This window comes from Labrus bergylta, chromosome 4, assembly GCF_963930695.1.
Source record: "Labrus bergylta chromosome 4, fLabBer1.1, whole genome shotgun sequence".
In the NCBI taxonomy this organism is placed as follows: domain Eukaryota; kingdom Metazoa; phylum Chordata; class Actinopteri; order Labriformes; family Labridae; genus Labrus; species Labrus bergylta.
Window position 1 is genome coordinate 6,359,036 of NC_089198.1, and position 14,522 is coordinate 6,373,557.

The 14,522-nt window shown below is 40.2% G+C and overlaps 1 protein-coding gene across 1 annotated transcript in view; it reads right to left on the reverse strand.

Annotated features, from left to right (window-relative positions):
* Positions 1-3,538: 3,538 nt before the first annotated feature.
* Positions 3,539-14,522, reverse strand: part of LOC110001931 (vasoactive intestinal polypeptide receptor 2) — a 42,267-nt gene continuing 31,283 nt past the window's right edge. The window contains exons 7-13 of the mRNA XM_020657513.3: positions 13,416-13,566; positions 12,079-12,139; positions 9,603-9,672; positions 7,918-8,009; positions 6,703-6,832; positions 6,560-6,601; positions 3,539-5,731 (exon numbers count right to left, since the gene is read on the reverse strand). Of these exons, the coding sequence (XP_020513169.1) occupies positions 5,558-5,731; positions 6,560-6,601; positions 6,703-6,832; positions 7,918-8,009; positions 9,603-9,672; positions 12,079-12,139; positions 13,416-13,566 (720 nt within the window). The 3' untranslated portion in view covers positions 3,539-5,557. The remainder of the gene's footprint in view (positions 5,732-6,559; positions 6,602-6,702; positions 6,833-7,917; positions 8,010-9,602; positions 9,673-12,078; positions 12,140-13,415; positions 13,567-14,522) is intronic.

The following is a 14,522-nucleotide window of genomic DNA, read 5'->3' on the forward strand; positions in this document are numbered from 1 at the left end:
ACTCTTAAGACACAGATTGTTTTTGGAGTATCTGTTGATTGGTTGTGCGTTGAATCTATGAATGTTGTTGAGAAGAGAATCCCTGTAACTGCAACCTCTTGGCAATCCAACTCTTCTGATATTAAGACGCTCTTTGTTCTCACGCTGACAGTAGTCGCATAAATCAAAAACAGCCTTAAAACGGCTCTCTCCAAATCAACAGGATATTTTAACATGGTGCGTTTTGTGTTTGGCCATTATTACCACTGTAGCACGAAAAGGGATTCTTTCCACCATCCAAAGGACTCCAGTGTGTCTGACTCTAGCCTTCAGGGTCGGATCGGTACGCTTGACACCACAACAAAAAAAATAAGGATCAAAGATCAGTTATTTTGATACTTTTCACAACTTTTACAGTGGAAGAACCAATAAACTTGTACCGAACTGACGGGAACTGAACCGGATCGCTTTTTGGAAGTGGAGCACAAGTTGTCAATGACTTTTCTTTGTCCTGTGCATCTGTGAACCCCACTACTCTGAGCTGTTCCCCAAAAGTCCACTGATGGATTCGATTGTCTTTCAGTTGTTGCTGCAGGCGCTGACTCTTTGTTTTATCATACAGGCACGATCCAAACCTACATTGGCAGCAGATCAGACTTTGTTTTCCATAAATACATCAGACAGAGTGATGTTTGCAGAGCCAGCCGATTGTTCAAGGTATGAAAAGCCCCGTTTCCACCAAGCGGTCAGGTTCAGTTTAGTTCAGTTCGGTACACATTTATTGGCGTTTTCACTTTCAAAAGTTGGGAATGGTACCAAAATAACTGATGAATGAACTGTTTTGCTACCCTTCTGTTGGGGTGCCAAGCATGCCGCTTCGACCCTAAAGGGTGGAGCTAGACACACTGCAGTCTGTTGATTGGTCGCAAGAACCTTCACTTCATATGCGACAGCGTTAATAAATGACAAACAAAACACACCATGTTTAAAAGTCTTGATTTGGAGAGAGTCATTTCAAGGCTGTTTTTGTTCTTTGCGACTAATGTCAGCGCCTAGCTCTGCCCTATGGACATCCTTGGAGATGAAGACCTTCCTAGGAATCATTGATCTTTGTTTATTGTGTCACGTTCTTCTACTTTGTTTAATTTATTGGCGGTTTTCACTATGCTGTGCCGCTGTGATTTAGTGATGTGTAAGGGTACTGTTGGCTGTGGAAATGCAAGCAAGATCAGGGTTTACCATACCAGACTGTACTGAACCAATCCACACCGCTTGGTGGAAATAGGGCTAAAGTTAAAGATCGTTTTTACAGCTTCAAACCAGCATTAAAACTTCAAGAGATAATTCAAATACTGACCGTTAGAACCCAATGTAAAACTGTAATGAGAATATTTCTTTCAACTCCATCTTTTCTCTTTGGTTAACTTTTCTTTACTCACTTCATTTCCCTTTCATCCAGCAGACTGTGAGAACTGAAGACGACAGGCAGTCCTTTTCATCATTTATCTCCTTTGACTTCATCAGATAAACCAGATTAGAGGCTAAAAAATAATTATATTCAAGGCAAAAACGGAGGCGCGTGAACACCGTTTATCTAACTGCTCTTCTTATCGACATCTATTACGTACATTTGTAATCTCATCAAACGCAAAGGGCAACCCATGTGAGTTCTGTTGAAGACAAAGGAAAGAACAGAGAAAATCTGCATAGTGCTTCTCTGAATAGAAAAGATAAGAAGTGAGTCAATTAATGTATCGAGCACATTTAATAACACGTGGTTTATCGCTGATTCTTGCAGTTGCTTGAGCAATAATAAATACTAAGTTGAGGGAAGATAATGTCCGGATCTGCAGAAGACAGAAAAAGGATCAACAAGCGACCATTTACTGCAGTGGCACAACAAAGACAATTTGAGCTTTTAAACCTGCAGGTTAAAGAGAGCTAAATCTATAAATGACTTGTTCATGTTTCCTTCATTTAAGAAATATTGCCAACTTGAAATCAGTTGTCTCACATGCAGAGTTGGAGATGCGGATTCATCTCCAAACTAAACTATTGTAATTCCCTTTTCAGCAGCCTCGATGAATCCTCCCTCGGCCGCTTAAGCCCAATTCACACATACTCTGTGCGCACCGCGGTCCGTCAGCGCCGCGCACTACGTTGTACTTAGCTGCCATTCTAGTCAATCATTGTGTTCACACAGTGCGCACTGCGGTCTGTCTCCGGCGCGTGCCACCAACGGCACTACGCTCTGCTCCTTTTCAAATACGCAGTGAGTCTATTTTCACCGGAGTGCGCTGCAGGCACGCATCGTATTTTTCATCACTTTATCAACATTACGTCAAAACAGGAACCGAATTAACAACAATGCATCCTCAGAAAGACAAAGCAACATGTTGTTTGCATGTTTTTCTCTTTATTCCCGCGGGATCTTGTAGTTCTCCTGTGATGTGTCATGGGTGCGCTGACGTCCGACGGAGCAAAACCGTGGCACTGACGGACCGCGGTGCGCACAGAGTATGTGTGAATTGCGGGTTACATATGATTCAAAATGCAGCAGCAAGATTGTCAGCAAGGTCCAGTTCAGCCAGCATATCGCGCTAATGATGTACAAAAATAAATTATCATTGGAATGAAACTTTTGTTTTGCAGGGATAAACTTCATCTCCTAAAGCTCTAAGGAAACCCTGAGTTAGCAAAACAATATACATTTAAACAGAGTTGTGTGCTCTAATCTAATTGAACTGATCCCTGCAGATTGACAATAATCAGACAGCTTCATGTGGGGTTTATTATCCCCCCAGTGTAGCATATAATGCTGAACCAACGAGCTGCAGTGCTGATCTCAGCCTGTCTTCATGTAGACGCTGTAATCTGTAAGCGTGTTAGTACACCCTTAGTCCATTATCTTTACTTTTGGCTGTTGAGCACCTGTAAAACAGATTCACACCCCTCCCCCCCCTTCCGGAGGATTCTGGTTTGCATTCACAGTAACCAGCTACGATAAGCTTTGTGGTTACTCATCACCCTCACACAGACCCATCTACCCAGCCCGCTTTCTCTTTCCCAATTAGCAGGGTCTTCGCCTTGACTCTCTCTGTCAGCTCAGATCAAGACAGCTCATCTTCTCAGAGATAACGGAGCATCCAGCTCGCCACCTCTAGGCCGGGTATCTTAAGGATGGAAACAATATGTAGAAAGACATGCGCAAGAAGGACAAAGAAGAAAACAAAATATCAGCAGAAAACTTAAAGGCAGGGTTGGACATTTTCTCCTGATCCACTTTTTAAGATTTTGGTTGAAATTGTCTTTAGGTCCTGACAGAAATTAATAATTCATGTTCTCTGAAAAACGAACAAAGAAAATCCGTCATCTGTAGCAGTTGTAAGAATGTAAAAACCTCGACCAAGGTCTTTCAAAATCATGCTAGTTTTAGAAAATTACCAACCCTGCCTTAAACTCTGTGACAGGTACTGTTTTCTTGGATTAGCTTATTAAAATAGCGTAATCATAGTGAGCGTCTGGAGGGCACTTGGAAATAAATTAATTCACACAGTGCAATGTTTTACAAAGATAGCCTTTATCAAACATCTTTTACATGACATTCATGGTGTCTCTTTTCAGATTACACAGGTTAAATAAAGACCTGATACTCAACATCATGTCAGTCAACATTAAATATGAAATCACTCTACAAACCAGCACTGAGTTGTCCTCAGGGTTTTAAATGCGCTCAACCACTAACAAGTCACAGAGATGTCTGATGAAGAGGAACATGATGACAATGTATTTGTAGTATGCTTGATGTCACTTTTCTTAAGGCGTACACTTTATTTTTATTTTTTTTAAGTATGGACCTGATGTGCTGTTGGTTAAATTGTTATAATTTATTTTCCCCCATAGGAATACACATATTTTTATTCCTGTGAAAACCAGATTTAAAGCTGAGATAACTAATTAATTCAGTTCTCTATTTATGTGTATGTAAAAGCAATTAATCAATTAGAATCAGTCATTTGGAAATTTGACAACTGGGAAGATTATGATCTACCAAGAGTTTTACAACAAGTTATTTGTCCATTGATGTTTACTTCTCAACATGGGGATTATTTTGGACTCTGTAAAATTATCTTTAATTGTGGAATATTTGTTCTCGTGTATGAGTGGGTCCTTGTACGAACTTATCTGAAATGTAGTTTTCTACAAGGTTCAATCCTTGGTCCTCTTTTTTTTTTTCAATCAAAAATTACATGAAAACATCATCCTCAAAGTAAAAAGTCGACTTTTATGCAGATAATACTCAGGTGTATTCCTCCCTCTAGGAGGTAGGATGTTATCCAGATTATTTGGACCTGCAAAGGACCTCTAGTCCTTTATGTTTTTCCAACAAAACTCATAGCCAGAGGGAGTGATAAAGCAGTAATTAGTTTCATGTTACCTTAAAATAAACGGTTAATCTGTTCTCCTTCCGTCAAGTGTCACCAGATTTTTTTTGTCTTGTTGTGACAGTGAAAAACGACATGTAAAAGACATATAGGTCACGTTGCACTAAGCAAGCTATGACTTTTTTCTTGTCATCTCTTGACAAAATTCACTTTAGAATCAAGAACACAAAAATCAATGCAAACAGGCAAAAGCGTGACACTTGCTTCATGAACAAAATCCAACATTATTTCCTTTCATAATAAAGTAATTATCTTTAATGTTACTGTATCCACTGGCCCCTCTCCTTTAACTCTTCTGCGCCTCAGCTGGCGCAAATAAAAATGTAGATCACAGACTGTTGACTTTAAGCTTCTTTTTTTCACAACATAAACCATTTTGAAACATACCTAACACTGTATAGTACTATTGCATATAACACCATAGATGAATGATTTCCAGCACAGCTCAAGGTCTGAAGTTGTATCAAATCAAATTTCAAAACCCCATCTGACAGTGATAGTCTCCCGCTTTGAGGACCATATGTGAACAGCCAGGTCAGGAGAATATCAAGAGCAGTCCCCCTGCAATTTTCTAGATATTTTCAGGAGTGTATATGTCTTAACGGCTAAATAAACTTGCAAACAAAAACAGTGCTAGGCTTCATCAAATACATTTTTTCTCCCTTAAGTTTTTTTAATTGCAGCAACCACACGGTCATAATATTATGACCCTGACATGGCTGCTACTGTGATACTAACCATGATTAGGAGAATAGCACTCCTATACACACACATATATCATTATATTTAACAGGTGTATATCAAATATGTAACATAATGGAGGTATATTTCTTGCCAAACACATGAGCACAGGTCCTGTCAAATCAGTGCAACAAAGTGTAACTGTACATCTGCTCATGGCATATAAAAAATGAAAATGGTTCCTTGTTTGCATCAAACAAAAACACAGTCATGGGATGGCCGAGTCAGGCTGAAGGTCCACTTAAGGTCCATTTGAAGGCTTGCAGAAATTTGTAAAGCTAAAACCAAAATCTGCTCTGAAGTAATGTGCAGCTCCCGACCATGTGGATCGTGACTTCACATTCACATTTACTTTGTAAATTGTTCAACCCAGGTGGACTATTTTTTTCCCCTCACAGCACCGTGGTCTCTGACTGTAGGATGGACTGAGTTCTGGAGTTCCTGTGAAAGTGCACCATGTGCTCCGAACTGTTCCTGGAGGTGAGGGTGCTGTTCAGGTGGTGCGCTCTGCTCAGACGACAGTTCAGACAAATACTCCGCCACTTCCTTTTCAGCTCACCTTGAACCTGCAAAAATTAATCAGACACATTCATAAATGTCATTATTTTATTTGTAAGATTAAATCTTTCATTGTTTATAAGTAATAACTAAAGCAAGTCAAAGAATACATTTTTGAATCCTGCTTAATCTCTGAGTTTCAGTAGTTAATCATGATTTATCACATTCTAAAACACGTTAGAAAATCCACTTTTTTGGATTCAAAAACTGTTTTTTGGGGGCTTTTATTTTGAATGTTTGTACGGTCTTAAAGGCACAGTATGTACATTCTGCCACCAGGGGGCTCTCAATCAAAACAATAACAAAAGATGACATATAGGCTTGCGGGGAATCATGGGAGTGATTCACTCTGCTACTGCTTTTTATTAATTTAGATATTTTAATATACACATTGTTATAAAATTTGACAAATTGTATGTTTGATCTAAGTGTACTTTACTCCCTGTTTGAATCCAAACCTGCTTTTAGGAACGTCTCGTAGATCGCAGGTTACAACATTAACTTAACCACGGAAAAAGGAACTTGTTATGGCTCAAAAAACTAAATGAAAACAGCTCAAAGGGAGCTGATATTTCTCTAATCTGAAATGAGACATTCAAAGATGCAGCAGTGTCGTTCTTTTCCATCACAGACAACACAAAGATTCTGCATGCTTACCTACGGGGCGCTTAAAGGGAAAAAAAAGCCATTAATGCATTAATTTTGGAGCTTAATCACGCCACAATTAACGCATTAATGCTGACAGCCGTAGTGATAACAACTGCTTGAGTGTTTGCCCATTAATATTCCTTAAAAAAATTTATTGTTCTTAGTTGTTGCAAAAATGTAAATATTACCTCACTGTTGAGGAAACAGTACAGAATGGCCAGGACCAGACCCTGGAAAAAACACACCACAGTAATCTTAACCACTCTTAATCAGCTGAAATCTTTAACTTACAACATTCATGTTGGTGGAACGAACATGTGTGTAACAGCACCTGAAAGGATCCGAGGGCCAGGTCAAAGAATATTTTGTAATCTTCTGCAATGGATTCACTGAGAGACACGAATACCACATAATGGATCCCAAACAGAGGGATGAGCAGGAGAGTGGATTTGGCCAACCTCCTGGGGAAAGAAAAAAAACAAAACATGCGACAACATTTTTTCTCAGATTTTTCTCTGTCCCTTAGACTGATTTCTTTAAACACAAACATTGAATGTCAAAACAGTCCTAACTCCCAAATCATAAAGATTTCTACATTATTGGGTATTTAAAGTTTTTTTCTTTACCCTTCTTTCAACATATATGCTGATTGTCTGTTTACTCCACATCCAACTTCTGTCAACACAAGAACTGCATCCACATTCAAGGCATTTCTGTCCAGCAATGTTAATCATGCATTGTGTCTTCAAGGATCCCAGAGTCCACCTGGATCCACTTTGGTATGGCACCATCATATGATTATTAGGACCTCAGTGGGTGCTTCAAAACTGAGGCAAAAGTAACTTCTGATATGGCTGTTGCATAAAGGACTCACATTGCACCGAGATGCACCTACAACTCTCATGTAAGATGATCAAATCCTCACCCCCAATTCCACTCTCCAGCTGACAACTCAGCTAAGCAGCACACTGAAATACTCTGCACTGACACTGAATCCTCACTTACACTAACAGAAGATTCTGCAGTGGAACAAATCAGAGTTAACTAAAGCCTTTCATCACCTCCTGCCGATGAATCTTAAATCCCAGCAGCCGCAGGCACAAGAATACCTGACAACTCAGCACACCTTAGATTTCCTTGGAGGTGGTAAAAACTTTCTGAAGATTAAACACACAACCGCAACTGACCAAGAAAAGACTCACACAGACTTTGAATCATGCAAGACTGTGTGCCACAGAGGTTTCACCCACCCCCCCCCCCCCCCCCCCCCTGCAATATGAAACGCTGCCATTTTCACTGAATGTAAGCATCACACTTATCTCTCCAGACAGCAAACACTGAGAGGATAAACATGTTATCTGTTATATACATTTTATTGTATCCACTGTAGTTTACCAGCAGGTGAAGCATTTGCCTATTGCATATATGCACAATCTGTCATTCCCATCAAAGCTGAAACCACAAAAACAAAAAAACAGGTTTGCTGCAAAGATCCAAGAAGGCAGAGATGGGGTTTCTCTCACTGTTTTTTTTTTTTTAACTGTACCTGTATTGCGATTGGTCATTTCCACCCACGTCTGGACACCTCAGCTTCTGAACCAAGATGCGGATGATGCTGATGAACAGAATGAAGTTCACCTTGGAGACAGACAGGAAATAAAAGCTGAAGTGTCAAGAAGGATCCACATGGGGGAGTCATTATTTAGCTGTGGTAAGACAGTTTTCCACCCACAGAAAGCAGACAATGAAAAGTAAAGGTGGAAACAGCAAGTATGTCCAGTGAGATAGCAAATCAAAAACCAGTTTAGGCTTTCAGTTAGCTTGAAGTTTAAGTATAAGATGTTTGTTCTTTGAAATTTATAGGGGCTTTTCTACAGCAACCTTTGAACCTTTCTGGGGCTGCTGTTTTTTTTCTATTGGATTGGACATTTTTTGTTGGTTTGCAACAGAGGTCCATACCTGTAGACAACACACTTCCTAAAAACAGCACAAAGACATATACATATAAAACATAACTACTATGCATATCATCATGATGGACATGAGTGAAATAAGGGACACAAAGACCAACCGCACAAAGTAAAAGTGTACAGGCAACAATGCCTACAGGTTATTTAAAAACCCAACTGCTGATGGAACAAAGGACCTCAGGTATCTGTTAGATTTGGCTCTCCTAACATACTGTAAGTGAACCTCTTCCCTGTCTGCAGACGTCAAAACTCTGCATCCAGAGGGTCTTCCAAGATGGCCTTTGCCTTCTGACTGGCTCTTACTTGAAAAATATGGCCAAGGTCATTCAAGTTAACGCCAATCTTTTAAAAGTTTAACTGTTTGTATGTCAAAAAGTGATTGTCCAATCACATGGAAGTATTTAGAGTAACTAAATCATGGCCAAGAGAGAAGAGATTTAGCTTTTTATGTTTTACTTGCAGAACCCAAAAACAACAGCAACAGCTCAACAGCGCTTATTTTGTAAATGGGCTACACTGCAAAGACAGGTCAGTGATCCCTATAAACTTGAGGGTTGCTAATGTTAGCTAGACTACAAAATGGTAAAATGGTAGATGGACTTGAGCTTGTTTAGCACTTTACTTGTCTTCTCAAAGTGCTTTTACTCCACAGGCTCCCCCTACCCATTCTACAGCGATGTAGAGTGTCCATCAGAAGGAAATAATCTGATTCATACACATTAATACGCCGCTGAAGAAGCATCAGATATGTGGCTGTAGGAGCTGGGGATAGCCTTCTGGTTTAGAGACATCCAACTCTACCACTGAGCCACAAGCCGCCCCTTGCAATGATAATAACTTGCACTGGCTAATGGGGCATTGCATCTAATATAATGCAAAAAGACAGACTATCATCAAGTCAACACAGGAAAGTCTGGTGAAATATTTTGAAAAAAAAAAAACAGAAAGCTGCTTCTTTACTTCCATATTGTTTCTCTCATCTCTCCTTTTCATTTGAGCACCAATGGAACCGTTAATTAGTCACCCGGTTCTTTTTAAACAACTCAAAGACAAAATGAAAAACTAGCTAAAAATGGCTGTCAAATCAAATCAAATTGAGAGATATACCAACAGTACCTTAAGGGAACAGGGGCTTAGCACTTTTCAGCAGGTTTCTATTATTCCAACCATTTTCCCCCCATTTGATAGCAATTGAACACTTGCTGAACTGAGACACATGAAACACCTGCCAACAAAGAGGAGGCAATAAACCATGACCTACCATAATAGAGAATCCAATTGGTCCATTGATTACCCAGTTGGGTATGGGGTTGTCATTTCTTTCCCAGCATCTGGAGAAACAATACATTGCTATAATGAAGCTAGGATACATCATATATTTGCAAAAACACAACAGCTACATGAAAGATTGGATGGTTACAACCAGAGCTGAGGAGGGCTGCTACATAATCAGTTTTTACAGATCCACTTTGGCTGTAGCCCCAAAGTCTCTTTAAGACATTCAGGTCTTAAGCGAAGTCTAATATCCTTCAGGGCGAGAGTGGATTCCAGTCACAAATCCATCCATTGATTTTCCGGACACTATCAAAGTCCAGCTGGATTAGTCTGAGGTTAACCCAAGTAGCCATTTTTCCTCTAAGCCATGTCCTGCAGCACTTCCAAGACACTCTTCACAACATTAATAGGTCATCTTGAGTGTGTAATTCCTATTGAGTTGCCCCTGGGGTCTACTTCCAGTTGGACATGGCGGGAATACTGGAAGCATCATCACCAGTGGGCCGAACCATTTTAATTGGCTTCTTTTGATGTACAAAAAAAAAGGCAATGTTTGGATTTTCCTCTGAGGATCATTTGGACGCCTAAGCTTCTCATACCTCTGAGGATGAGCTTAGACATCCTGCAAAGGGATTAATTAGAGCCGATTAAATTGGAAATCTCATTCTTACTCTAATAAACCAAAGCCCATGACATACACCTGAGGGTTTAAGAGTTGAATAAATAGTTATTTCAGAGCTTAACCTTCGTCTTTATGATGGTCCATTGAATGGGTACCAATTATGACTGATGCACTAATTAGCAGAAATATTGCCATTAACGATGGAAGCTTTTCAAAGGTTCATCATATTTAAACATGAAGAATTGGCGTAATGATTAAGCATGGAAGATTTCTGGTTGTACAAGGCTTGTCTGATACTGTGTTGTTGCTAAATGACCTTGACTCGAGACTGGGACGCTTTCAACTCTTCCAACAAGTCTCAGTTTGATTGAGCCGGAAAGCAGTCAAGTCTCAAGATGCCAGTTCTGTGCGTTGATCTCAACTCCAGTCTCAAACAGAAGACTCAACAAAAACGATCTTCATTTACTGTATAGTTGTTTACAGAGGCGCTGCTTGTCAACAGGCAAGGCAGGCAATCCAGTCAAGCCAGTAGGGGGCTAAACCAACGACTGACTAACCAGTGGTTCTCAACTGGTGGGTCGGGACGCAAAAGTTGGTCGTGGATCACAAACGTGACTGGAAAAAAAAGTATAAAAAGTCTATGAAGTGCTCTTAAAACATGCTGGTGTTGTTTCTTTTCTTTGTTCTGTCATATGTTTCGTACAATTTGAGGTCCAAACTGCACTATTTTAAATTAAATAAATCTGATTGGTTGAAAAAATCTCAGAAAATAGGGTCACGGTTGTCATGATGGTGGTGGGTCCTTAAGACTAGACCAGTTGAGAACCACTGCTTTAAACCATATGTAGCAGTGACTCGGAATTTTACAATGACAGTAGAAAACCTCCCTAAGTGGGTCCCATCTGACAGTACTCACTGTTGTTGCAACACTAAGCATCCACTATTCCTGTGGAAACTTAAATGTGTCACTTAAAGATGCTGTTGGTGTGAGATTATTTTTTAACATAATGGAAGATGAATGCTAATTGGAGGGGCCCCCAGTGAATTTTGCTTAGCCCCAACAGACTCTAGAATCACCCCTGGTTTTGTTTTCATGCTTTTGACTGCGTATAACGACCATTCATCAGGAAGAAAACAAGGCAGAGGAAGGCTATAGAGATCGAGTTGCACACTTAATGTTCAATAATTAAAAATGTTTATATATAGCTCCAAGGTCAAAGGATAGACCTTATTGTTACAGCTTCATTTACATTCTTCATGCAGCCTCAGTATCTGTGCTGTCTTTTCTCATTAGTTGTTGTTATTGTTGTTGTTGTTGTTGTTGTAGAGTCATTCCAATACATATTTTAAAGAATGGCCCCCAACTCTGCTGCCCTTGAATGATATGCAACAGAAGCGGAGCTGATCCACTGCACGAGGCTCATTATGATGACTACTCAATGCATATCCCCCCAGATGAATGAAGCAATAAAGTGCCCTTTGACATGAGGAATATTGGACGTATTATTCTCCAAACTGAGCCACACTGTCACATGGGTATGTGCTGGCTGAATCTAATATGAAGAATTTAATTTGTGGACTTAATGTAATCACTGATGCGGAGCCGCCTGTTGAACATCAATGTGTACTACACTGCCCTCTAATGTCATTGCAAATCCCTGTCACCTACCATTTAATAAAAGGAAAGAAAAATAATGTATTCATTCCAGTTCAAGAGTGCAAAGGGTACGTTTAACACAAAACAAATTAGAGATCTTTCTTGATAATAATGGTGACCATAATGATGTCATGTTTTCATGCCACAGAGTAATGTGTTTTATGATTGGCTGCAGACACTCACCCAGTGTCTTCCAAGTAGACCCTCATCATCACCCATGCAAAGACGAACACCGTTGGAATTCCTGCAGAGGGTCGATGAAGAAAACAGATCACTATGGCAATTTGTAACAAACCTCTTATACTATTAAGAGTTTAAACTTCCCTTTGTTTGCTAATTGATTATAGAATAAGTGCATGAAAAAAAGGTATTTAACCCATTGGTTCCCAACCTTCTTGGCTGGGGACCAATGGGTTCTCAAAAGGTTGAGAGGGGTGGGAGTCTGTGGCTGTCCTGAGGTTGTATGAATTAGATTTAAATAAATTAACTTAATTCCTGATAAAGCACTTAGTTGGAACTTTATACAACGGTCTTTAGGTAAGAACATGTGTGTAGGCCTACTCTGGTAGACTTTCAGAAATGGAAACGATTCAAATTGAAGTCAATGTTTGACGGCACAGTCTTGCCTTTTTTTTGTGTCTGGGTCCATGGGCTGGGGGTGGGCAAGGACAAAAGGTTAGGAACCTCTGATTTAATCCATATAGATTACATTTAGCAAATTTATTCTAACATTGTTGGCAGTGTTGGGACTGGAATGTCATTACTATTTGTGGTAACATAGTAGTGGTTTAGTTACTTTCCAGTAGTGTTGTAGTGCTCAAAATCGGTCTTGGTCTCGAAACCACTTTTTGAAAGTCTCTTTTCGGGAATCGAAAGCATTATAACTCATACTTGTCTCGGTCTCAGACTTGGTGAACTCCTGATTTCAAATCAAGACCGGTCAAGGCCACCACTGAGCGGCTATCTTTCCATGTCATTACTGAGATTAGAAGAAAAAATCTCCTCTTTCTTAAAAAAAAAAAAACAACTTCAATTCATTTGTCAATCGATTTTTATCCCCCGGTTACGGCCCTGGTCTTGTCTCGCTCTCGCCCTGCCTTGGCCTTGGTCTTGGTCTTGACGCTGTCTCCATCCATAAATGTCTTGGTCTTGTTTTGGAGCAATCTTGTCCCGGTTAGTGTGGTCTTGACTACAACACTACTTTCCAGATTCTGACTGACATTTAAAAGCATTTGTTACTCGTTACTTTATGTGAAACATCAGCACAGCAGCATCCTGGGAGACATGAAACAAATGCAGGCAGGTTGATCATTCAGCTATGAGCTTCCTGTCTCAGAGATACTGACACCGGGCATGGGATGATATGCACTATATAGCAACAGAACCAGAAGTCGGATCTGTGACCAAGAAGATGAGGACTAAATTGTAAATTGGGCACCTGCTCTACCAACCCAGCCAAACCAGAGTCCCCAAGCTGACTGAACTTTTTTGGATTTTAAGAAACAGCAGGGGAGCCTTACCCCAGCCGATGAACATGTAGATGATAAAGCGTCTGTTCTCGGAGAAGATGACGACGAGCAGAGTGTGGAGGTAAAGGCCCTCCACCAGCAGCCAGAAGAAGTTGGCCATGATGAAGTACTGGAAAAACACCAGGCTGGCTCTACATCCAACCTAAAACACACGCACAAGGACATCGAGCGTAAATGCAAAGGAGCATCAGGTGCTTTAGAGAATAAGAATAGCTGTGAAATGTACTGAAATGGGGAGGTCAATTCTTGGTTTGTTTCTTAGTTCTGTACATGTTTTTTACGTTCCTTTTTGTTGTGTTTCTTTAATTGGACGCTACAGGAGAGAGGCACAAATATTCCCAGCTGGATCTGAACCCTTCGACTACTAAGTGGATTTGAAAGCCTATTTCTCCACCCCTACTTTGTGAACCACTGTCCTACTGTACCCAGTTTATTCTTCTTTTTTTTTTACTGTTTTAATCTTTTATTAACACAAATCAACACACACAAAAGCTCTCTTATAGGGACGAGTTCTGCAGATCAGCACCCGCCAGAAACACTGTGATGCTTGCATTGGATTGCTGTTTTCAGTTTGTCTATGTATATTGTATCTGTCCCTATCAAGTCCAAATAAGGCTCTGCTGCCCTAAACGGCTCTGCTGCCCACTGTCTGTGATGTTTTCCGAGTTTTCCGAGTCCTATCTTCAGTTTGTTTACATCGCCGGGATGGCAGGCCAGCTATTCCCCTCGCGTATAAAAGTTGTTTAATTGAGGGACTAGAGAAAAGAAGAATAACATACTGTACTCACTGCTTAACTGTGTTTCTAGATCACGCTCATTTCAGGTAAATTTACATGCAGTGTGAAGATACCAGCATAATAAAGATCGCTAGCATTAGCATGCTAACACAACAATGCAGCGCAAGTTGTTTTGGTTTCATGCTGGTGCTCAAGGGCGACACCTGCTGGATCAAAAAAAGCACATATAAAGCCTTTAAGTCATCTTTATAGACTTCTCGACGAGTGGATGCCATTAAAGAGTGTGCAGGTTTAAGTCACTTCTACACAGGCTTCACTTTCCTCACTTTCAGCCTTGGAGGAGTTAACTCCTGAGACACTC